General features: G+C 40.5%; 1 protein-coding gene across 8 annotated transcripts in view; it reads left to right on the top strand.

Moving 5' to 3' along the window:
• adck1 (aarF domain containing kinase 1) overlaps positions 1-25881 on the top strand; it is a 178379-nt gene extending 152498 nt beyond the window's left edge. For all 8 annotated transcript variants that reach the window (XM_028565224.1, XM_028565223.1, XM_028565222.1 and 5 more), the window contains 2 exons: positions 3294-3487; positions 25600-25881. In XM_028565224.1, the coding sequence (XP_028421025.1) occupies positions 3294-3487; positions 25600-25759 (354 nt within the window). In that variant the 3' untranslated portion in view covers positions 25760-25881. The remainder of the gene's footprint in view (positions 1-3293; positions 3488-25599) is intronic.
• The last annotated feature ends 317 nt before the right edge of the window (positions 25882-26198 follow it).

Genomic DNA, 26198 nt, shown 5'->3' with positions numbered 1-26198 from the left:
AAAATGCTCCTTGTAGTGCTTCCTCGTTCCATTTAGACACGTTTCCAGCATGGTCTGGATAGTCAAAAACAGTTCTCAATTTTGTAGAAAAAGCAAAGGTTAATCCAGTCAATTGTTGGTTAGAGCACACAGCCTCAGCCCACACCAACGCTCTCCCTCTAAGCAACCCCAGTGCATAATGTACCTTAGAAGACTCTGTAGCGAATGACAGCAGCCTTTGTTGAAAAACCAGTCCGCACTGAAGCAAGAATCCATGGCACTTATTTAACTCTCCAGTGAAGGGCTCTGGCGACCTAACTGGGGGTTCCCGATGAAACGGAGCCGCCGCCATGTCCGAGGAGACAGGTGCAGGGTTGGGAAGCTGAGGAGTAGAGAGAGGTGGAGAACTGAAGGCAGACAGATTAGCTACTTGGGTGGTTAGCTGGGAGACCTGAGTTAACAATTGTTGATTGTTATACAGTAACGTATGAATTAACTGGTCATGTTGTCCTAACAAAAGTCCCTGGGACTGGGTAGCGCGCTGGACGCCATCCTCTATTACCACGTGTGGTGTCTCTGTAGGGTCCATGGCCAGATCGTTCTGTTACGGCCGAGGCTCTGACCCAAAACACAAAGAACCACACGCAGACACAGTGTAATAATTACAAACGTTTTAATGAAAGCCTGCTACTTAAAGCGGCCAAGAACAGAAAGAACTGAGCTGGAGGACTCCGACTGGAAAGTGGCTGAGGCGGGCAGGCAGAGGTGCGTCCAAACTCTCTCTCTCTTTAGATTCCGAGCAGGGAGGTTGTGAGGTCTGAGTGGTGTAGAGCTGGGGGAACAGCAGGCAACAAATGCAGGTCTGAAGTGTAGGTCTGAGTGGTGTAGAGCTGGCAGAGCAGCAGGCAACGGCAGCAGGTCTAAGGTGTAGGTCTGGACAGAGAGGCAGGAAGTACACAGCTTGAGTAATACGAGATCAGGACAAAACAAGGAGTGACAAGGTTTTCTCTGGGAGCCAAGTTACTACACTGGTAGGTTCAACGATCTGGCACCAGGGTCTAAATACTGCAGCAGTGGTTAGTGGAATCGACAGCAGCTGAGCAGGTCAAGATTGGCGGAATAACCAGCAGCTGTGCAGGTAGGTAGATTGCCCGGCCACGCCCCTTGACCTACTTTCAGGCAGTGGCAGCAACACCACACAGATAGACACACAGACCCAACAGGGAAAAGGGGAGAGACACACACAGGATGGGAGAGAACAGCTGCCCTCATAACACACTGAACCAATAACTATATAGTGTAGACTACTGTACATTCATGTAACAACAGGGAGAGGCCACCTCAATGGTTTTTGACCTTATATTTTGCTGGGGGGAAATAATATCACTCTGTTACATTAATGTTTACAGTGTGCATTGAATTTGTCACTTAATTCTCTTTATAGATTCTAGATTTTAGATTTGAATGGTATGATTATGACAGGTTCAATTCAGAGCAGTGGTCAGTAAATGTATATATTTAGGCTACATGCGTCGGTCCACGATCGTCTGCCACGCTTTCTCTTGCTGTTTCATTACAGTGCCCGTGTTGTTGTTTTTTTTTTTTTTTTTTACAAATAATGTGTTTCACGTTATCATACAAGAAGCTGCTGCTCACTCTGTATAAATTATGAACAATGTCTATTCTCCATTTTAGCATCAATTATGTTATCGACATCGTGGTCTGTTAAGGAAAGCCGTGAACGCGCATCTATCCGAATTACTTCAGCCTGGCTCAACCTAGTTGCTCCTCCTCAGCAGTGACGGACTGGGAACAAAAAACAGCCCTGGCATTTCCACCCACCAGCGGTGCACCGTGTGATGGTGAACGTAAAAAAAACATTCTGTAAACAACTGCACCAAAGTATAAACATATCAAAAAATAAATGAATAAATCATCTGAGCCAGCCGCTCCATAATAATATAATATTCTGAAGTAGCCAAACTTAATGTACCTACAGTCCCTCCTGCAGCATTCATTGGTCTCCATCTCTGTTGCTTCTGGTAATCCACATTCATACCCACAGCAGGCTTGTTGTTCTGTGTTGGTTAGTTCCATAGATTCGTTATCCATGTCTATCTCTTCATCCTCCTCTTGCTTGTTTTATTCTTCCTCTTCCTCATATTCCTCACTGTCCTGTCTTTCTCCCTGGTGTGCTGGCTCAGATGTGTCACTAACATGCTAGCAGTGTTAGCGCTAATGCTAGCTGAAGCTGCACTCGATTTTAAAAACAAATCAGTCAGTTTGCAGCATTTTCACCGTCAGCCAACAGTGCTCTCTTATATTTCTCTCTCTTTTTCTCTTTTGCTTTATGAAAGTGGCGTGTATATTTACGCAAAGTCATGATGCCATGTCGACAAAACAATACAGACTGACGTAAAAATTCGTGACTGTAGACTGTAACCATGACTGTGATATCGAGAGACTCATATGTGGTATAAATACTGATGAGATTACATTACCACTAGGAGTGAAGAATTTGGACAAGTTTGGCTATTGGTTAGCCAACTATTATTATTATTGACACTTGTAAGGGGGCCGAGAGAAATTATATGGGCCACTGTTTACAATTAAGAGGCCGCATGGGTTTGACAATTATGCGGCTCGCTGATTGGCCGGCCGGCCCAAACGGCCCATGAGGGCCCACGGCCCCTCTGGCACCTGTCCAAATGCCAGATTACCAGTCCATCACTGCTCCTTAGCCTGGCTTGGCCTTCATGAAATGCACCAAGCCAGGCTGTACAGATTAGACTATGTCAAGCCTCGCTTTATCAGTTATCCTGGATTTATAAATTATGCTTTTGTGAAACAGCAACCAAGCAATCAGAGTTTTGTAGCCAAACAAAAATAACCAAAGAGGCAATCACTCAAGAACAAAAAAAAATTCAGTCCAATGGTCAGGTGTTATTAACAGTATTTGATTAGAATTGTACATTTAAAACTTCCCTATGCTTTTTCCCCACCATGTTAGTCTTATGATTCAAATGCACAACATCTGTAAAGAATCCATTTCACACATTGAACTTCCCACACTGATTATACATGAACACACCAACTCCTCATAAACTAATTAAAATCATAAAGGCAAACAGTATGTTGTCCTGCCCTAACAAACCTTGAAGAGTCAAGAAAGGTGGGCCTGTGCATTCACCCAGAAGAGATCTAGCTGGTCAAAATCAGTGAAAAACATCAGTATGGCCATACAGGGCCTTTGTCTTGTACATAATGTAATCAGTAAAGAGATGGCTTGTCTTTCTTTCTGTTTCCCTTAACAGGATGTTGAGATACGGACCAATGCAGCTCTATACCTCCCACAGATCAGCGAGCTGTTGAATCGAGTGCCCCGGCAGATGCTTTTGCTGCTGAAGACCAACGACTTGCTGAGGGGAATTGAGACAACCTTACAGACCAGAGCCTCCTCCTCGTCCTTCATCAACATGTCCCGCTGCTGCATTCATGCCATGGCCAGGTCAGAAAGATTGAACTCGTACCAGTAAATCTTTTTTATTTTTATCTTCATGAGACATTTTGTCTTGCTTTGAATTGACATCAGAAGTGACACTGGAAAATGACGCAGTGAGCCATCCCTTCAAGTGACTTCAAGTAAAAATCTGATGGCATAAGACATAATAAAACAAGCCTAGAATAAAGTTTATGTTGAAGATGTAGATAAAGCCCATTTTGTCCATAACAACAACTCTCTGACAAAATTGGCCCTTAAGGTACATTCTGCATTAAAATGTCTAAAAACAAGCATACCTATGTTATATATTTGTTTTAGTTGTGTAGTTACACTATCCCAAATGTTTCCATCAAATGGCAAACCCAGAGAAATCTGTTATTTTATTTTCAGACACGTCACGTTTCATTTAGTCACCCGTCAGTGGCGTCATAACCTTTCACAATCTAGTTACTCGTAACTTCCGTCAAAACACGGCACCCAGATGCTATGTTCGAGAGTAATTGTAAATCATACAATGTCAAAGAAAAAAATACTGGTAACACAGCTTTTGCTGCCAAAAGGCATCATTTTGTGATTAATTACATTCCATTTTGCGACACAGTAATACAGCAGAATAGCAATAGTCATCTGATCTGAATAAGTAATTTTGCTAAAAAACAATACAGACTAATGTAAAAGTTTGTGACTGTAGAGGGTAACCATGACTGTGATATCGAGAGGCTCATATGTGGTATAAATACTGATAAGATTACCTTGTTATTAGGTGTGAAGGATTTGGACACTTTTGGCTATCGTAAGGCCAAAGATCTTTATTATTGAAGCTTTGAAAGGGGGCCGAAAGAAATTATATGGGCCGCTGTTTACAATTAAGTGGCCGCATGGCTGTGACAATCATGTGGCTCTCTGATTGGCCGGCCGGCCCAAACGGCCCATGAGGGCCCGCGGCCCCTCTGACATCTGCCCAAATGCCAGATTACCAGTCCGTCACTGAAACCAACTGAAGTATTTTGAAATCAATTATTTGAGGGACCGGAAGCCAGTGTAAAGATTTCAGAACTGGAGTGATGTGATACTTTCTTGGTCTTATTAAGGACTGGAGCAGCAGCGTTCTGAATCAGCTGCAGCTGTCTGTTTTTTAGGAAGATCTGTAAAGACATTATTACAGTAGTCGAGTCTTCTGAAGAGAAAAGCTTGGACAAGTTTTTACAAATCCTACTCAGACATAAGTCTTTTAACCCTTGATATATTCTTAAGGTGATAGTAGGCTGACTTTGTAATTGTCTTGATGCTGCTATTGAAATTCAGATCTGAGTCCATGACTACACCAAGATTTGTGGCTTTGTCCGTTGTTTTTAACGTTGTCAATTGAAGCGACAGAGAGATTGAGAGTGCTGACTTTTAATTGTTCCTCTTTAGCTCCAAAAACAACCACCTCAGTTTTTTTCTCCAATTAAAGGAGAATTCAGGCAGATTTTTACCTGAATCTTGATCGCTATATATCTCAGAGTACTGTCGATAGGAGAAAAAACGAGCAAAATTGGTGCTAGCAAACTGGAGTTGCTGCAGCTACGTCCAGAGCTCCTAGTTAGCTAAACTGCCAGTTGTCGGGGCATTTTCTAAAGAGTGCCTTTGTGCCTCTTAACAGACACAAATGCAATTAAAATGTCTGTGCAACAAGATGTGTTTTCAACTCAGACATTGTGAAGAACCCATTTAAATTCAAAGTTTATACTGTCACCTGCCTTGATCCTGCCAGTAGCTAACTGAAGTTAGGAGGAGCTGACTCGATAAGAACAACATCATTGTTATTATGGTCTAACCAAGTTTCAGTTAAAAACATGAAATCAAAATTGTGCTTAATAATAAAATAATTTATTAAAAAAGATTTTCCTTTGGCCGGTTAGCTCAGTTGGTAGAGCAGGCACACATATATAGAGGTTTATTCCTCGACGCAGAAGGTCCAGGGTTTGAGTCCGACCTGTGACGAATTCCTGCATGTATCCCATATCAGGGCGGAAATGCCCATAAAAATAATCAAAAAAATAAATAAAAATATTTCCTGCCCAAAACGTTTAGTAAGGCTAGTGTTAGTGTTAAAACAATTATCTGCCTCATTTTTTGGGACAGGCTGTGGCTGACAAGGAAGGGATGCTAAATTTGCTAACTTTGCAGTTGAGTGTGTATTGTTACTTAGCGGATTCACCATTCTTTTCACTTTTTCCAATCACAACATAAATTGAGGAAGAATTTAATACACATGGTCCGGGCTTGTCATGGGAAGAGTCATGAGTGCCACTAGGCATGCAGCCTGGCTTATCAACTCGGCACTTATCAATTAAAGCTCACTGCATTTTGTACAGCATCCTTATCAGCCTAGGGAGACAGAGTTGTCGAGGGGGCAGAGGCGCCTGGTATTTTACCTTTGGTGAATGTATCAAAACAGGGGCAGGTGGACGCTAGGGGTAAATTATGGGAGAAGGGGGGTAAATTTGGTTCCAGCATTAACCAGCTCCTTTATCTGGTCAGTGAACTCCAACAGGGGACAGGGGGTAAGAGGCCAAAGAGTGAGCAGAGAGAGCAGTGGCATGGGTGGGGTATGGGGCAGTGAAGGAGATGTATCCTCAAAGGCCTTGGTGTTGGTTAGGGAAGGTAGAAAGGGTTGAAGGGGGTAAGAGGGGGGTTGAGATTTCTCGTCTCGAAAACAAATAACACATACATATAACTATATAACATTAAGAAAGGGAAAAAAGAGGCTCTCTGGATTGCAGGCTGTGCAAGAATGTTGAGGAATGTCCAAAGTTCAGGATAAACAGAATGTGCAGAGGACAGCATGAAGGATTAGATTCAATGTCAGTGGGGGTCCGGGGCCTTGTTAATGGGGCTGACTGCTGAGGGGAAGAAACCCTGTACTCCACTCTAAGGTCTGATCAAAGTCAGACACCCGTCAGTCAGTTTAGCAGCACCCATTTCACCCTTCTTGGGATGGTAAAGCAGGGTTGAGTGGGTTTAAACAATGTATCTTCACAGGACACATGCCCACAGGACTACAAACCAGCTCTTTGTCTATTACAGACCTAACTGCATTTGGCAACCAGTCTGCAGGACTAGGTTATTAAGTTGTGGATGCCTGGATTGTTGGTTACTTAGTAACCTTGGTTCTATAAATTAAAAGACTATATCTACAGGACAAGGCTGCTCGGTAAGCGTTCCAATCAATGCTAATCAGTGAAGCCATACACCTTGGCTTGATAAGCCTGTGCATGTGCCTTGTAATGGTGTGTCTTTACCCTTGTGTTGTCTTCCCGTCAACCTTTTCAACGTTTTTGACAACTTTTCTTCACAACCTTTTGTTTTTGCTTTTTCCAACGTTTTAAATTGTTACATTTTTCTTCTACACATTTTCAGCGCTTATTTCTATGTCCCATATTTTCTGATATAAAACAAAAATTGAAAACGGGTCAATGTGACCCAAAGTCAACACAAGGGTTAACCCTCTGGGGTCCAGAGCTCTGCAGGTGGAGCATTGCAGGATTAGGATACATTTGTCATGTATTTAGATAGATGAATAGCTTTACAAGTTTTTATCATACAAGCATGGCTACCATATTGACAGAAACCTTATAATTTACACTTTTCAATGTTTCCACTGTCAAATAAAATATTACATGAATTAGATAAAACATTAAACTTAAAAAAAATCCTTTTTATTGCTTTTAAACCTAGAAACAGTACAAAACTTAATAGCAGAACCCCCGCCATGAACAACCAGACAGCACATACAATATTAGATAGTAAAGTAGACAGAAAAGGTGAAAATAATAATAATAATAATAATAATAATAATAATAATAGTACAAATACACTTTTTTTATTTCAACCATAAATACTTTTGCTGTCACTTCAGCTTTCAGGCGATGGCTGAGGGACAGGGTTTTGGACACACATGCACACACACACATGCACACAAGCACGCACGCACACACACACACACACACACACACACACACACACACACACACACAAATGGTCTCTGCCTTGCCTGGTGCTGTACTGCTGACAGTGGTAGAGCTTGTCTGTATTTCTTATAAAATATTAACTAACTGCCATGGGTAGTAATGTATTACAGGCACTAGGTCCTGCAGTCCCAGCTCGTCCCCACACCTCAATTCCAGCATTTTGTACTTATAGCTGCAGTTTTACTGTATGTCAAACTCCATCCTAAGAGTCTATTGTGAGTTTGGCAGTATACAAGATTCTGAATCTCACCTCTCGCCATAGGCGGAGTTTGACATTCGAGCCAGGGGGGGCAAAACAAAAAAAAAACTCATTGTAGCAACTGAGACCTGGGGAACACAGCACGATCACATATGGACAAAAACAAACATGCTAAATAAACAAAGGGTTTATTTTTTTAAGCAGATTTGAATTTACATTGTAACAACTTAAAACCTCGAGCTTAATTTAGTTAAAAAAAGAAGTCCATAACGCATATAATTCTTGAGCGACAGGCACAGACACAGCCGCTCTGCTGCTGCGCAGGCTGTACGCTTCTCTGTTCACAACGCTGCCTGTTCTGCTTAACGTGAAAAAGCTTAACGTGGTTTAATGTACCTCAACAACGATCACCAAATGTATCATGGCCATATCTTGAAATGAACATTTATGCCTGTCAAAAGAACTTGACAGGCTATGGCGAGGAAAAAGCTTGTACCTAAACAATGATTACCAAATTTCTCTCATTGCTCCTCATAACCACTGAAAACTGTCAAAAAAATCTAACCAGAAATGTGGTGATGATTGATCGTTGTTTAGGTATATTAAACCACATTAAGCTTTTTCATGTTAGGACTTATAAAGCCCATGAGAACTGTGGGGAGTCAACCAACAGCTGCTCCGCTGCCCTGCTGAAAATGTGAAGCAGAAACGCTAAATGTCAGATAACATCCATAATAATTGGACTTTGGGTTCTATTTTTTGACAGTTTTCCGTGGTTATGAGGAGCAATATTAGAGAGAAATTTGGTAATCATTGGTCATTGTTTACGTACATTAAACCTGACCTGCGCGAAAGAGAAAAAAACGTATGCGTCATTGTACCCATCACTTCTGGAAATGTACCTCCGAATGAGTCTCAGTCCCCACCACATTTCAAACCAAACTGACGCCGGTGGGCACGGCTGTGTTGGAGCACAATAGACAGATGGTGGCAGAATGCCCCGACACTTAAATTCAACTAACATGTAGGTTAACAGTGAACAATCAGTGTTGGACCTCCAGTCTGTTGAAATGCCTCTCAAAACGCAGAAACCAAGCGCAATCGCACCATAAAACGTTAAGACACGTTAAGACAAAAGATCAGTATTTTGCCGTAATCCAATGACATGAAAACAAGTCATCCACAGCGATCAGTAGATTCACAAATAGAGTCACGGTGTATCCAGCAAGGCCTATACAAGCGTCCCATTCACCAGTCAGCTCCAAACAGGTAAACGAGGTGAACTTCGCAGTTTAAACAAAGTGGAATAAAACGTATCAAAGTCCAAATCTACACAAAACGCGCATTCAATTAGTAAGCTGACAGCAAATTTATATACATGGCAGTTAGGCAACCTTTATTGTAACGTTGGCACGGTAAGATGTCCCGACTAGTGCAACAAATTATTGTTTTTTGCGTCCTGCATATGCGTCGACAATGGTCTCAGGTGAGAGGAAGTGCCCTGAAAAAATATTTTTACTAAAGCAGTATATGAAATCAGATGCATTACTTATCCCCATTTAGTTTTTTTGTGTTTTTAAAGTATTTATAAAATATCTGGTTATGTCAGAAGTAATTATTCCACTCATTTTTGAAACAATGCAATTACCCGTTTCAGCTACCAGGTGCTCCCCCTGCCCCCCCGCAAACTCCGCGCATGCCTCTCGCTCATGAAGTTTCTTCTTACACTCCTTGAATTTGTCATGCTTCATCTGTGTAGCTCAGGAGAAGTCTGGAAATAGCATGATGTTGATTTGCTTCCAGGTTAGCTTGCTCTTAGCTTGCTCTTATTTCTCGCTTTACGCAGTACCAGTTTTCGGAGTTGAAAAGCTCCGTAAAGTAACGCGACAACCAGCAGCGCCTGCCCCGGCCGCTGGCTCGTCGCTCGGACAGTCTCGCTCGGACACACCGCTGTAAACCGGAGGTCTCTTAGACCACTCTCGTAAATAAGAGGCTTTTTATTTGTTTAAATATCACAACACATGTCCATCATAAGATTAACGGGAACCCGAGGTCAACTGTCTTTTCGGAGTTAAACTCAACAAGCACTGACAACCTCGCTGGCCAGCCGTCTCTCACACACACACACGGCCACACACACACACACACACACACACACACCGAGCCACAGCGCCACAGTGCAGCAGGCAGAGGAGAGAGTGGGTCACAGAGGCAGCAGTAAAATCAGCCCACTTCGTAGCCACAAACCTCACCCAGGCACCAATCAGCCGTTTGTCCTGGTGGACCCTCTGCCCTGTTTCTGATGTACTCGTACATCCCGCACAAACACAATACAATTTTAGCTAGCTAGCTAGGTCTCCAATATAACTGCTAGCCTACTAGCCGTTAGACTCTTTGAGTCCCTCTTATGACGTCACACCCCGCCTAGTGGAAGGGAGGGGGAGTGCTTAAAACCACTGTAAAAAGTATCAACTTTTCATATTAAATTCAGCATTTTGTTATAAAAAGCCATACAAAACAATGGTGGGTGGCTCTAATCCAGGGGTCACCAACGCGGTGCCCGCGGGCACCAGGTAGCCCCCAAGGACCACATGAGTAGCCCTCAGGCCTGTTCTAAAAATGAAAGTTGAATATTGATATTATCGGTTACCCACCTTGTTAAGTCATTGTTGATAATTATTGTGAGAAATCATTAACATGACCAGTGTCTTCACATAAATGAGTATCATTAATCATTAATAATCATATATAACTAAAGGCAAACTGAGCAAATTTGTTATTTCAGAAGAGTGTATCAAACTGGTAGCCCTTCGTATGACTCAATACCCATAAAGTAGCTCTCAGTGTCAAAAAGGTTGGTGACCCCTGCTCTAATCTTTATGTTTAATAAACACATTGCTTAACTTCATGAAAAATTTAACCTGCAATTTACACTTTAAGATCTGGAGAGACAACGAGAACTGGCGATGGTATCAAGGGAGGGTAGGTGAAAAAGTCCTTAATCCAGGCACAAGTGGCAGGAGGTAAATCCAGTTTTTCACTTGAATGTCGGGGATGATGGTGTTAACGGCCGAACTGTAGTCGATGAACAGCATTCTAACAGATGCCCTAGGATGTTCCAGGTGACTGATAGCAGTGTGGAGGGCTATGGAAATAGCATCATCTGTAGATCTTTTTACTCGGTATGCAAATTGATGCGAGTCAAATGCAGGGGGGAGGCAGGCTTTAATATGTTGTGATATGAGTCCCTCAAAGCATTTTGCAACCACTGATGTTAGTGCGATTGGTCTATAGTTACTGAGGTTACTGATTGTTGAGTTTTTGGGGACTGGGATTAAGGTAGCCGACTTGAGACAGGATGGGACCGTGGAGTGTGTCAGGGAGAAATTAAAAATGTATGTAAGGGCTGCTGAGAGCTGGTTAGCACAAGCCTTAAGTACTACGCCATGGTACTCAGTCAGGCCCAGCAGCTTTTGTTGTGTTAGCAGACCTAAACTCACAGGTTCTTAGATAGATAGTGTATGTGAGCTAGCGGTCTGTTGTAGCAAAAGCCATGTTTCCATCCACACGTTTTTATGCGAATAAACATTTATCGGATTTTAATCAGTTAACGGCTTATGCGATAAGCGCTGATGGAAACATTATTTGCTGAATAAATAATGCATTGCAATTACGTTTTAGGTCATTTTATGGTTGCAACCCGCCATTAAGTTTTAGGACATTTCCGCCAGGTATTTCTGCTTTCATTGCAGACATGGCGGGTGTCAACAAACACAGATATAAGTGGACGAACAAGGAGACTTAAAATTTAATTTACAAGAAAATATAATGGCTATTTTAGATAGCAAAAATCTAAGAAATGTCATAACGTGCATCTCAGGCACACAGCCAGTAATGGGCCAGGGCGGCACTTCCCTGCACTTTCAAGAATGGAAAATCAAGGAACTTCTCATCAAAGTGGTATGGTTTTCTTGGTTGGAGTACAGTGTAATTAAGGACACGATTTCCCAGCAGAGCTGACAGCCAATTTGCAAGAGAGGGGTTTGTGGACTGGAAGCACCTACGACAGGTGTGTGAAAAACACCAGGCGAGCAAGCCCCACTCCGTTTCACTGGATGAGTTTCAAGGCTGCAGGGCCAACCAAACTGCAGAGCGGGGAAATGTGTTAAATCAAATGAACCATGATGCCATGGACTATTCATTTATTGAAAGGAATCGGGACAATCTAAAAGTCGTTTTAGACATTGTGTTGTTTTGTGCCAAGCAGGACGCCCGTGCTTGGAACTTGAGCGATCCACAGACACACGCTGGAGCTCCAAATCCGGAGCACTGAGCAAAGTACTGATGTTACTTGACATAATTAGATGTGCTTGCTGAGCAGTCCGTGCTGCAACAAATAAGTAGCCTAAGCTAAACGATCACAGCTTCACAGCAAGAACCTTAAGAGCCAACTTATTAGTATTAGCTCAAGCTCTTTCATGACGTCTCCAAAACGTTTCTAGATCCTTTGCTGCAGGGCGTGAACAAGAGGTGCAAGATGACTCCAATCTCTTCAGCTTGTCCCGCAACTGGTAAAGTGTTGGCAGCAGGAGGCCAATATGCACAGATGATTCCCCTTGGAGGATATTAAGGGCCATGGCAACAGGCTACATCACAGCAGCATACTCAACCAAAAACCCCATTTCAGCTGGATTTAACCTATAAAAGATAAAATGACTTATAGCTATTTCTGGTACAATGTCTTTGTTATACATTGTACATGTTAAATACACAAATAAATAAAAATAAAATAAATTAGTTAAATTATTTCATTCAAGTCATCCACAATTGTCACACCAACATGCAAAGAAAACTCAGTTACTTGAGACAAGTGGATTCACCCATTAAATGCGCACAATCCTTTCTACAGCGAGGAACAGGGAGCTCCAGCGTGTCTGATTGGGTCGGAGAAACTGCAGCTTGCACTCACGTTCCACTGTTTCATGAGCCATGGTTGACCTGCTGGTTTTATTCCAAAGAGCATGACATTTTGCAAAAGCAGACCGAGACAGCTTCTTGTAGGTTTCGTTTGCAGCTCCTCCTGCAGCAGTGGCATCAACTGTTGATATAAGGTTGAGGAGATGGCATGCACACTTTTGGTGCCTTGGAAGTTGGTACTCAAGGCCTGTGTTGTTATCCAGAATAGCAGACACCATCATCAAGGGTGGAGTCACTCTCCTCTTGTACATTGGTGGCTTCCTCCTCTTTCTCCTCACCATATAATCGAAAGGCCTTCAGGAAGTTTGAGCCACTGTCTGTTGTCGTCCTGGTCACTTTTTCCCTGATGTGGTACTCAGAATGTATTTCCTCTAATGAAGCACCAAGGACGTCAAACGTGTGCAAGCCTTTGACAAGTCTACAAGCCAATGCAGCGGAGTGCCTCTCCAGTGAGGTGTTGTCTATCCAGTGACAGGTGACACCTAAGTAGCTACGTTGTCTGGCACCAGCAGTCTGTTGTGGTAGCAACATAGTTCACAGCACTCAGCTTTTTGATGATTATGCTCTTCTTGTGTTTTGCAGCTTCTTGTATTCTTGTGCATAATGTTTTCCTTGTCATTACTGTATGAGGTTGCAAGGTTTCTATCAAAGTCTTGAAGGATGGCGTCTCAACCACAGAAAATGGTTGGTTGGCCTCACATACAAAATTTAGCACCAGCTTGTCAAGTGTTGCTTGTGTTACCCGCCCTGGGGCAGCGAAGGCTGTGATTTTTGCATTTTTCACAGGAGTGTCGCTGGAAGAGGAGGACTTGCGCTTTCTGTGGTTCTCTAGTAAGTCTGTGTACTTAGACAGTTTGTTGGGGTGAACCGTCTGTGGATAAAAAAAAATTATTTGTGAGGCTACAGGGAGATCAAGACATTAAAAGAGACTTATCACATCAAATTTGTATATATATATATATATATATATATATATATATATATATATATATATATATATAGAGAGAGAGAGAGAGAGAGAGAGAGAGAGAGAGGAAATGTTTAAAACATATGTAACTTAAAAGACAAACATTGGCCTATCCACAGCAAAAAAAAAAAAAAAAAAAGCAATTTAGGAAACTTACTGCTGTTTCCTCAAGTTAGATGCTGAGTTTTTGAATGCTGAAATGTCCGTTTGTTTTGGTAGACAGAGAAGACACCGCATAATGTAGCTGCTGTTTTGCACTTTTACTAAGGTAAACATGCTTTCAATATGAGGCCAGGGGTGTTCCTCCTCTTCTGCGTCTGCATTGCCGACGGTTGATTCTGACATTTTTGTTTTGCTACGACTGTAAAGCTAACCCGTCCCGCTGCTGAGATTGAGTATGGTGGTCACGTGACGAGACTGCACAACTACAATTGATTGGTAAAACACATTCACGTGGTAGAGCCTTTAGCGGAAGTCTCTCTCTCTGTCAAATTAAAACATTAAAATGAGGTGTACGCGGGGGGGATAAAAACAATGACGCGTAGAATACCAAAGAGGTAAAAAGAAAAGTAACAAGCTCATTGTAGACTAATGTAGCGGAGTAAGAGTACAGTTTCTTCTTCACAAATCTACTCAAGTAAAAGTAAAAAGTATAGTGATTTAAAACTACTCCTAGAAGTATAATTTTTTCAAAATCGTACTCAAGTAAATGTAACGGAGTAAATGTAACTCGTTACTACCCACCTCTGCATGTGGGACCAGAGTGAGAAAGCTCCCAGCAAGGCTTGCAGGATCAGTGGTCACAACTAGTTTGGGGAAAGCAACAAGTGTGAGAAATGATGTTATGTGACCTAAGACCCATATGGAATGACATCCTTGACAGACCGCTTACAGAGCTGGACAATCGTTTCCAAGGGGATCAGTATGGAATAATGAGGGCAGCAGCAACTTTTCTCCCACTGTCTGAGACAGTCTAAGACTAAGAGAAGGATTCTCTGCGGGCCCCGTGTGATCACTTTCATATATTGGTTAAGGATGCTGAACTAACAGTATTCATTGAGTAACTGCGTCGGAAAGTAGCCAATAGCCTAGAATTTCCATCCTTTATGGAAGTATTGGACATTTGTGCTAGTGACATATTTCCAAACCTCGACAAACTACTTCAAGTCATCATCACCCTTCCCATGACTTCTTGTACCGGTAGTGTTGAGAGACTGTTCTGCAGGTAGGAGAAAAACAGACCTTGGGAGCATCCATGAGTACTACCCGCCTCAACAACCTGTGCCTTTTGTCCTTTGAAAAATAACTCAGTGACTCTTCTGTGAGATCATTTCTGTTTTCAACACTAAATCCAGGCGCTTGTGTCTTGTTTTGTAGAATGCAAACAACAAAGGTAGGCCTGTTGTTTAACTCATTTCCTTCATATTTGCCTGTACTGTTAGACTTTTTATTGTATAAATGCGGTAACTTACTGGCAACGTGTTGCCAGTAAGTTACTGTAACTACCCCATTACAGTACCATAACTGTACATGTTTTTTACAGTATGATGCCCTTACCGCAGTTCCATTGTACAGTATAATACCCTTACTGTAACTTAGTTTTACAGTATAATACCCTTACTGTAACTTAGTTTTACAGTATAACCTTACTGTAACTTAGCTTTACAGTATAATAACCTTACTGTAACTTAGCTTTACAGTATAATAACCTTACAGTAATTGTACTGTAATTACAATTTGCTAAATTATACTGTAATTGTCAAGATGTATTATAGTTTTACTGTAATTGTGGTTCACAGTATATTACACTATTTGGCATTGGTAGTACAAACTATTGATTATTTTACATAAATGCTATTGAATTTAATAAATTCCAAATAATTGCCTTAAGTCCATGTACAAAAGTAATACATTTTTATTTTCGTATTATACAGGTACAAATACCAAGACCAAGATCATTTTAAGTCTGAAAGTGCAAAAAAAACAAAAAACAGACACAATTTACCTACAAGCAATACTACATCCATGTTTAAGTATGTGCCAAACAATGGGTAGCCTTTATGTCTGAACAATGCAGTTACCATTTGAATTTACTCAAAGAAAACAAAATGTACATTTCTTTAAATCCCCAGATGGAACCGTAGAACACTGAATAACCTAGCCTAGTATTTTTGAAAAATGTGGTGTGGTTGTTTACCACAGAGGTGATGTTGTTGGGCATTTGGTTGGGGAGGGGAAGGAGAAACACTCTGTTGAGAAGCATTTGTGAAGGATGATGAAGGGGCCGGACCCATGGTACTCATGCTTGCTGATCCACATCTGCTGGGGTGGTCCGTCCTGGACTGAATGGGAAGCAGAGAAATGGTCATGAGTTTATCTCATCTAAACTATTAACAGACTTACAATTTCTGCAAAAACATAGAATATAACAGTATAAAAAATAACACATCAGTCATGAGTAGTAGTAGTTTACAGGGTTTTTCCTCCCCAGATAATTCAAAGGTCTTTCTACTTTCTTTTGCTGTCTGTCAGTCCCAGCACGGTTAAAAAAATATTTTTCCTGTTTGATTAATTTTCTGATTTCAGAATTCATACACATTTTTACTAATATATTTTCATGACTTTTCAATGTCTTTAAAGGTCCAATATGTAATATTTGTACTGTAATAAATTCAAAAATGACACCAATGCCTCATCAGATATTAAGGAAACATGTTAAACTGAAATACTATCTTTTCTGATAACAATGCTAATGTCAGTAATTTTTCTTTTTGAAATTTACATTCCGTGACGGAATTTATGTTTATGTTTTGATCTGTGTGTTGTTATCAACGGCCCAGTTTGACAGGCAGGCCGGGTTGCCAAATAGACCTGTAAAAACGTAAACCCAGCGCGCTACAGCTGTAACGTTAGTACAGCCATGAAAGCAGCAAACAAACCAACAGGATCAACGGAGATAGATTCTACATGACGTAAAAATTTCGGGGCTGTTTCTTGTTTAAATGAAAAGGATCTTCCTCTTTAACTAAAAGGTCTATCACTGTAGGGATCTTTTCCATAATGTTGTCAGACACTTAGAATAATAATCTGAGACCGTCAGTGGCAAAAACAGAACTTGACGAAGCACATTTGCCCTATATGATTACATTGGAGCCCGGCTCAGGTCAGTGTTCTCGCTCAATACTGGACCAATTTCAAAGATTGTTGTTCTTATCAGTCACTTAGACTGAACAAAAAAACAAACATATGAAAACTTAAACTAAAATTAAAACAACACTATGTAACTTTTGCTGAGTAACTGTTACCAATGCTGACAGAAGTGGTAAATATAGGATGCTGGTGCATTTAGTTCTGACAATGTTGGAGCAGGCAGGGTACGTAGCTGCACTGTTCATTGTACTGTGTAATCATTTTTCTGATGTTAACTATATTACATCACACAATAAAATGCTTACCTAGTTTGATGTCTTCCACTCAAACTTGGTGAGCCGTTGGAGGAAGGTGGTGACTTGGGAGCTGATGCTTGTCACCTTTCTTTAGACAACTCCCGTCTTGCGACTTGTACCCACTTCGGCCATGGGTGGAAGACATCAAACTTCTTCCAAAAAAACAAACAAACCTCTTATTTCATTTGCAGTGTGTCACAGAATACCAAACATACATGGCTAATAAAACATCCTCCTCTTCTTCAAACTATTTCTCGTACCAAGCATGATTACCCTTGGTGTGGTGGGCGATGTCACCTCCTGCTCAATTGAAATCTTGGTCGAGGTTGGCTGCAAACCAAAAAAGAAAAGCATTTCACATATTGGAAGTAATTTCTATTTAAATAAAAAATTTTGAACTGATAGTGAGGCTGTAAGAACTTAAAAAAGTGCTATTACATCTGTCAAGATGGAGATTTGGTCGTATTTCTCTTGAAGTTCATTGCCTGGTGGCTCAGAAAGTGATGAGGGACCATGTGCTCCTGTGGGCCACGGGGTCAGACCTTCATGTCCAGCTTTCTTCTTCCTCCTGTCTCTGTCAGTTGTCTCTCAGTTTTCCAGTCACTGGTTGTTGTTCTACATATGAAATGATGAAAATTAATATTTTTAAGTGCATGCATGGTGTTATAAAATACAATTACAACAAGATAAAAAAAAAACATGCCATGCATTAGTATGCAAGGAACCAGTATAATGTAGCTAACTCTTATATTGTTAGAATAACACAGAATGTTATGTAATGCATTAAAAGTTAATCACCTAATAGATAGCTAGATAGCTAACAACAACGCTATTTTGTGAAGAAAAACTTAAAGCCATTATAAAGAGTCCTTAAATCACTTGTTTAACGATCGGTCGAATTTAAGGTTAAGTGGCGAGGTAAATACATACATTTTACTTTTCTTTTCCCCCATAAACCATGGTAGCTAATACGCTCAACTCCTAACACCATATTCTTTGAGTTACACAATCTTTGGCTTAGGTCTCATAAACTAAAAAGGATGAATTCAATGAAATATCACATTACAGAACGCTACAATACTACTGTAACGTTGGGCACTTAGTCTAATTTTTGCTGGACATCTTTAAGTGGCAAAACTCTGAAGCCAAGGGAAAAAAATGTTATCCACAAATGCTCCACATTAACGTTACTACATAACTTTTAGAGTGGGTGTTTTTTTAAAAGATGTAATGTTAACATTAGATGCTATTAAAACTAGATGGGCAAATGTAGAGGTAACGGTTTAATGTTAACTTTACCTCCACTAATGTCAGGTTAATATAAACGCAGTACGTTTTGTTTAATCATGCTAAAACACTGTCAAACCAACCCACAGACTCAACAAAGGTGGAGGTGATGTTAGCCAAAAGGCAGCAACAGCAAGCTAAAAAGCTAGCAGTTACTGACCTTAAACTAGAATATGGGTTACATTTTAATTCAGACAAAGATAATGGTGGTCTGACAAGTGAAAAAGATGTCCCGAACAGCGCGTGTAAAAACGAGTTGCGTTAGCTTTACCGAATGTTGTCATTATAGCTAATCCTCACCATGGGGAACATGAACTATAGTTAACAGTTTGCTCTTGCCTAGTTATGACGCAGGTCGGTAACCTAAACCTAATGTCGCTGCTTGCGAAGGCTTGTGAGCAGAGATTTTAATGTCACAGATTTAGCAAAAATTGGTCTTACCTTAACGCTGCTCCAGCTCTCTTTGAGGAGTGTGTGTGACCCGGCCACCGGGACTCTGGTGTGCACAAACCAAACCGGGCGGTACTCCGTCCTTTGAAGTTACTCCTTTCAACGCCTTTGAAGTATCTACGCGCTACTCTTTTAAAGTCGTGAGGTCAGAGTTCTAAATCTGGCGGTCAAGCATTTATATCCGTAATGGCTTTCTTGTTTCTCTCAATAAATGATTTACACTTCTGAAAAACATGTCACATTTCATTTTATAGTGATATTTTATTTTTCCATTTCATTTCTATGCGTCTATAACATTAACTAACAATTGTATTTATCTTTATCTTTGTTTTCAACTACAGTAGCACTACTGCTGTTGTTTTACAGCAGACTACCGCAAATTCAAAATATACAGTAAATCACTGTAAATGAAATGTTATTACCCATAATGCAATGCATATTACAGTAATGAACCGGAAAAGAAAATTATGGTATTTTACTGGGCATTTTGTGGTAAGTAACTGTAGAAATTACAGTTAAGTCTAGTGGTGTGTTGTGTATAGCTGTATGCTTTATAGACTACATTGTTTAGTTTAAATGAGTTGCTATTTTTTTGGCACAAAATCTTAATTTCCACCAGGCTGATTGCATTGTATATGGTTGATTTAACAGAAATTATGGAGTGCGTTGTTATTTATTTCAAACCGTGCTCTGTTAAGAGTTTTCATTGAATATCTTTTACTTTTAGCCTACTTTTTTAGCCTACTGTCTTTGCACTGCTGACTAGCCTAAATAAAATAGACAGGTTGTCTATGCTGGTTTGTCCAGCCTTTATTGAGCTCTGTTGGTTCAACATGATGTTTAGACAAATTTGTTGTTATTGTCTTTGCCGAATATTGCAAAGTAAAGGTGTCACTGTTTTTGCAGTTTGTCTATTCTTTTTTCTACTCTCTAAGGTTTAATTATTATTTAAGTCATTCTTTTCTGGGAAAAACTATAGGCCCACTCACTTTTGCACTGGCCCGCCCAAAATACAATTTCTGCCTACGCCACTGCTGCATCTGCATCATCATAGTGAGGTTTTGACAGTCGTTGTTGCCTTATTATAGCTTGATATGTCGCTATCAGCTGGCACATAAGCACTATTACAACTTGTGCAATATTAATAATTTGTAAGTAGACGGCGCAATCCATTTTGCCTAGCAAATTGTTTGCCAACGTTAGCTTGAATGTTGTGCGATTCAGTGCGAAACACCTTAAAATATCTCAAATCTATTTGATTAACCAATTTGACCGCAAAACAGCATGTGACCACATTATGCACAGGTTTTTATTCCCTTTAAAGCACTTGGACTTTCACCGGCTTTATTCACAAGAATGTTCCAGATAATTTGATTGACAAGTGGATGGAAACATAGCTAGAGTGACTGTGGGGGGTCTTGTAAACTCAAAGCAGGCAAAGAAATGGTTTAATTCGTCTGCATGCGAAGCATAAACAATGTTACAATGTCACAGTGGTGTTGTAGTTAGTAAGGTGTTTTAATCCCTGCCACACTTGCAGTGGGTTATTTGACAGATATTCCCCCACCCACTTTTTGTAGGACACCTTGGCCCCTTTAAGGCCTCTCCTCAATTCTGCCCTTGCCAAGCTGTACAGGGCCCTGTTACCTGACCGGAAGGCAGAGTTGCGGGCTCTCAGGAATGACTGAACTTCGCTTGTCATCCAGGGATTCCGGTTTGGATAAACACAAATGTGTTTATCAACCAGGGCATTGTCTGTGCAAAACTTGATGTACGACAGCACGGTGTCATTGTGACTCTGTAAGTCTGTTGTTCAAAAACAATATTATTATTATAATATTGTAATAATGGATCTGGTGGATCTTGGAGTCAGAGATATTAGATATGATTGAATTGCTTTTAAGGAGGAAGTCAATGCGTCAATATGATTGATGAACTGGTGAGAGAATGAGTGATCTCTTGCGTCTGGGTCCTGCAATCACCAACTATCGCCAAGACCAAAATCACTCATGAACTGTTTTATTGTTTCTGTGGGTTGCCAGATATGCTTATGCTTGTATTCACTACAATAAAGAACAAAGTAATACAGGGGCTAAGAAAAGCTAAAGCTAACATGTTTCTGAACATAATTGACAAAGCAAGAGTTAATGCTAAATTAATCAGGGAGCAGATTAAGAAACTGATAGAACAACATCACAAAGTAGGAAGGCAAATTGAACTTCAAATCAATGGAAACCTTTCAAGGGACCCAGTCAAGCTCGCAACCATTATTTTTTTATCAATTTGGCCACTATTGCACACTATTGACTTTCTCTGTGACTCAAACAAACACTACTATAGATTGCAGAACCACCTTTCTACAAAGAACTATTTTTGAGGAAGACGGACTAAAAATAATAATTCTTAAAAACAAAACATCAAAAGCAAAGGATGTGTAGAGATAGATAGTGCCACGCTTAACATACCTTAAGACTGCCATTATTATCTCTGTCCCAAAGATCCCTGTCCCAAAGAGCTCAACAGCACTCACTCCAATAATCATAAAAAAAAGGCTCCAGTTTGTTAGAATCCCAAGCATCTCATCTTCCCCCATGCCCCCAGGGATGTGTCCTGAGTCCCTTATTGTGCACACTGCTGACCTATGACTGCTCAGCGAGGTAGCCGAGCAATCATATTGTGAGGTTTGCAGGTGGCATGGCAGTGGTTCCTGTACTATGTTGTAAAATGTTATATAAATACAGTCCATTTATTTTTCTGCTTAGTAGTCCTCGGCTCGGTCTCAAATGCAAGAAGTCCATTTTATGTTGGCTGGCTGACGTCGTGGACACAGACGTCAGCAGTGAGCAGTTGTGCGACACTCTGCTGTCAGAAGTTCCCTCACAAGCTCTCTCCTACCCTCATCTCGCAGCCATCTGAGTTTGAACTTCGGGCAACTGCAAGAAGTGTGTCGTCTCCAGTACACCAGCAAAACGAGTCTGAATGGCCTGAAAATACTATGTTACCTAAATCTTGTAGTTTTATAAATAATTACTATTTAATTTGTCATTTGAATTATATTTTATCTGGGTATCTAGTTGTACTGACTGCTTAAAAAACAAATATTGCATTAAGATCTTTTTCCACTGTGGTGTATTGCAACAAATCTGCCCAAATAAATTTAATTAAAGATAATTTTAAATAAAGAGGTTTAAGAATATAGGCATACCTTCACAATGATATCTGGAAGACCACCTGTTATCTTTGAGAGGGGTCTTTCAAGGCAAATGTCCTTGACATCAGGACTTCGAGGGTTGGTAATAAAGTCCCATAACAACACTTATCTCTTTGTAAAATGTCCAGTGCTGCTGTAAGCGGCTTGATGACGTACTCCAGCAGGAACTGGTAGCAGTAGCTTTCTGCAGCTAACTTCCTCCACTTGATCTGCTGCAAATGTAGATCGCCTTGGTCAAAAGGGCTGTGAATTTTGCTACACTACACCTATCCATGGCCTTGGTGTCTGTGCTTGAAGTTGAATATTGCACATGCACACTTGTAATGTGGGGGAAGAGTAAACTGAGCGTCAGACTCTGTGGAGAGGGCTTCTTTGAGATATTTAAAAGTGATATCCTCCTCATTGTCTTCTTCCAGTTCAGAATCAGACACCAAATTTACATGCTGATATACTTTAAACGCCTTGGAAATTTTAATTTGATTCCATCACCGCATAATCTTTTTCGAGATGCCAGCAAACGTTTTTCTCTGTGGTAGCTAGACATTGCTCTTTGTGGATCTTTTATTGTACATCGAAAATGAGCGTGACTCAAATGTGGAAATAAGTAACATCTCCTCCACGATATACCCAGCAACATGCCTCTTCAGATCTTGTTCAATTCTCTCCGTGTCCTGCTCTGAAATCCAGTTTTTGTTGTTTATTGAGGTCTCCCTGTAATCGTCAGGGTTTCTTATGAGAAGTTTCCCATTGCTGTGCTGCAGGTTGAGATGCTTCAATAAGTTAGATGTTGTATCTCCCTGATGGCAGAATTCATATTCAGGAAAGAGAAGGTGTTGAGGGTCTGCGTACCGTCCTGTGGTGTGGCAACTGCCGCATGAGTCATCTCTCGGTGGTCACTTGGATACGAAAAAATACCTAGGAACGTATAAGTCAACACTTTTATTGGCCCAGCTCAGTCAAGATGTAAAGCATTTTTTTTTGCCCAAACGTTTCATTCAAGAAAATCTGGCAGTATGATGTACATACATAAACAGGTAAAGCAGAAGGCATTTCAGTGTTTCCAAGTCAGTACGACTTCTTAATCCCTCCAAGCCACCCCCCCCTTTTCCCTACAGGCTTCCGTAACAAAAAAGACATAAGAGTAAACAGACAAGGACAGAATAAAACAAAATATAAGCAAATACATAAATAGGTTAAGAAACGAAACAAAAAACAAAACTGTGTCTCCTCACTGTATAATGCTCATATTAAAGTTGTTGCAGTAAAATTGGGTTCAACCGCCATCCTATAAAAGATGCAGAGCAATCAAAGACATGTTAATAACTGTGTTAACATGCACATTACTTCTACAGGAAAGCAGCTGACAGATCCATCATATATGTTTTGGATTCTACTATGCAATTTTACCCGCAGGCAGACGGTCAAAATAGCTAATCAACAGTTACCAGTGACAATAATAATAAATACAATTTTTCCAATTATAAAAAGGACAGGATGTCATAAAGCCAAAATTTAAATGAGGGGAGCTTGGATTTCCACAACAGTAGAATCTTTCTTTCGCGCTATTAGGGAAGAGAAAGCAATCACATTGGATTGAATATTTGTTGCGACATTATCATGTGGAAGTCTTCCAAAAATGGCTACGAAAACATAGCTGTGAATCACTTTAAACTGAATAAGGCTAAACCGAATAGAGGATAGTTTGCCAGCAATAGGTCATACAGACAGGAGACATGACCTTTTGTGGTAGTGTGGGATAAGCGGAAATGTCAGTGAATAAGTTCTTGCAGAATCACATAGTTGGAAGTATCTAAAAAAGTCTGAATTGGTAAATCTAGACATGGCTCGTAGCTGGTTGAAACTTGCAAAGGACCCTTCTACATAGAGATCTTTCAATTAACGCAGACCCCTTCAAGCCAAGGACATGAACCTCGGATCAATTCTTCTTGAGCCTAGACTTTCAGACTGGCAACGACAATGGAGTTAGACGTGAACTGTGAGTAATGCAAGAAGGATGCCACATGCCAAAGCCTGCAGTGATGAGGACGTACATAAGTTAGACTCCAATTGACACAAGCTGTTCTCTGGGGACGTAAACCAGAGTGAGAGTTTTTTCACGTTTGCTGCCTAGTAATAACATACTAAGTTTGGTAAGCCAGGTCCACCTGAAAGTCTACTCCGCTGCAGAGCCGCTTTACAGATTCTATGATTTTTACCTGCCCATATGAATAGAGAGACAAATAGAGTTGTGCCGATGGACGATATCATCGTCCATCGGCACAACTCTACTATGCACTTCATTCTGCACAGCTTTCTTACTCTGAAAACAGCATAATTAAGCCCTAAAGTTTATCTCCTACGTAGCAGATAAACTTGGCTTACAAGCCACCAAATCTGTCAGCACTAGCTTGTATGCATTCATCATGGCACATGTCTGTCAATATGCAACTTTTATGCAGCTAAACTGCCCTGTTGCTTGACTTACAGTACCTTAGTGCTGCTGCTGTGCTTTTTCTCATATCTGTTTTTGCGAACTTCCCTGTAATTAAAGACGTTCTGTAATTGTTTGTTTTTGCTTTGTTGAACCATAATATACTCTTTTATCGCTGCCCATGTCTGTGTTCTGCTTATATCTGTCTATGTTTCACTTCTACTGTAACGGATATATGTTTTACATCATGAAAATTGTTTTAAACCTGATTGATTTTAGGCAGATCATTTCAAACCTGGCCAAGGACAACGGATGGAAACTAGTGTGCTGGCTAATTCTGGCATATTTACAGTAATTAGTCCCTAAGAAAAAAATAAAGTTTAGCATGGTAACATGCTCACATTTGCGAATTGGCACTAGACATAAATCACAGCTAATGTTATTAGTTTTGCAGGTATTTAGACATAAACCAAAGTATTCATTTAATTAAAATGTCAGCCTGTGGAAGGATCCCCTAACTAGAGGATGGGTTGGGATCACCAAAGTATCATCAAAAAAAGAGGGCCTCGCCCTCTTGGCACTGTGAATGAAATAAGATTTCAAAAAACTCAATCCAGTATTTGTTGAGGTATTTCATTCTAGATGGCATGGTCATCCTGGAGACATGCTGCTAGTGTTGCTTAAAACTAATAGCCATAAAGCCATGGACTTCCTATTTGTATTTATGATAGTTCGAGAGAGGATGAATCCTAATGTTTTGGAGGCCCTCTGCCCTCTTTCTTTGACTGAAATTTACTGAGCATGTCTATGTCACATAGAGGATGAACAGTCCCACTTTGATCAGTGAGCATTTCTCTTAACATGAGTTCATATTAGTTTTAGAATACCCTACCCAAGTTAAGGATTTTAATATATCCAAGTTTGCAATAGATCCCTTATTTGTCTACATTTTTAAGATGTATTTTCTGTAACATCTTAAGCTGTTTTTTCATTCTACAAGTATTATGCAAGTCTTGTCAGCTTTTTCCAGAAAGTTGGAAAACTCAAGTACATTTGTAAAAAAGCTGATGATTCAACCCAATACCTACCAAATTGGGCCTAACCCTTTTCTTCTTTTGCTGCTTTGGCTGACAGGCACAAGAGGAGTAAGGCTCAGTCCAGGAGGAGGCATCTACAGATCACACTGGCAGAGTCTTTCCACCTGTGGAGACTCACTATGTATGAACTGCTTCTGTGGGTGAAGGGCTCCACGTTGGGTCACTGGCTCACTGCTCTGCGGGCATTTCTGCACTGAGACACATCTGGACATTGCACTGGGACATTAACAACAGGCTGGCTGTTGTCTCTCAAGGGTTTTGTAATGCACTGCAGTTTAACACATTTTGAATATGTGCTCAAACACACACACACACACACACTAAAGATCCACTTCTGTTAATATGTTAATAATACAGTTTGTAACTATATATATATATATATATATATATATATATATATATATATATATATAAGTCATACACAAAGGTACCAGAGTGCACTGACAAGCATGCAACAGGTGCAGGTGGTCAAAGGATGCAATTCACCTTTTTTTTTTTTTATCTCATGACCAAATAGGCAAATGCAGGCACACTATGTACCAACAATGTGATGAAGGCTGCTGCCCTCATGAAGAAAAAATCTATGTGAGAGGACTTTTTGACTTTTAGTCACTGTAGAGCTGAACTGTAGTGTTC

This window comes from Perca flavescens, chromosome 20 (genome assembly GCF_004354835.1).
Source record: "Perca flavescens isolate YP-PL-M2 chromosome 20, PFLA_1.0, whole genome shotgun sequence".
NCBI classification, from domain to species: domain Eukaryota; kingdom Metazoa; phylum Chordata; class Actinopteri; order Perciformes; family Percidae; genus Perca; species Perca flavescens.
Note: the sequence above shows the minus strand (reverse complement) of the source record. Positions and strands in the feature narration are given on the sequence as shown.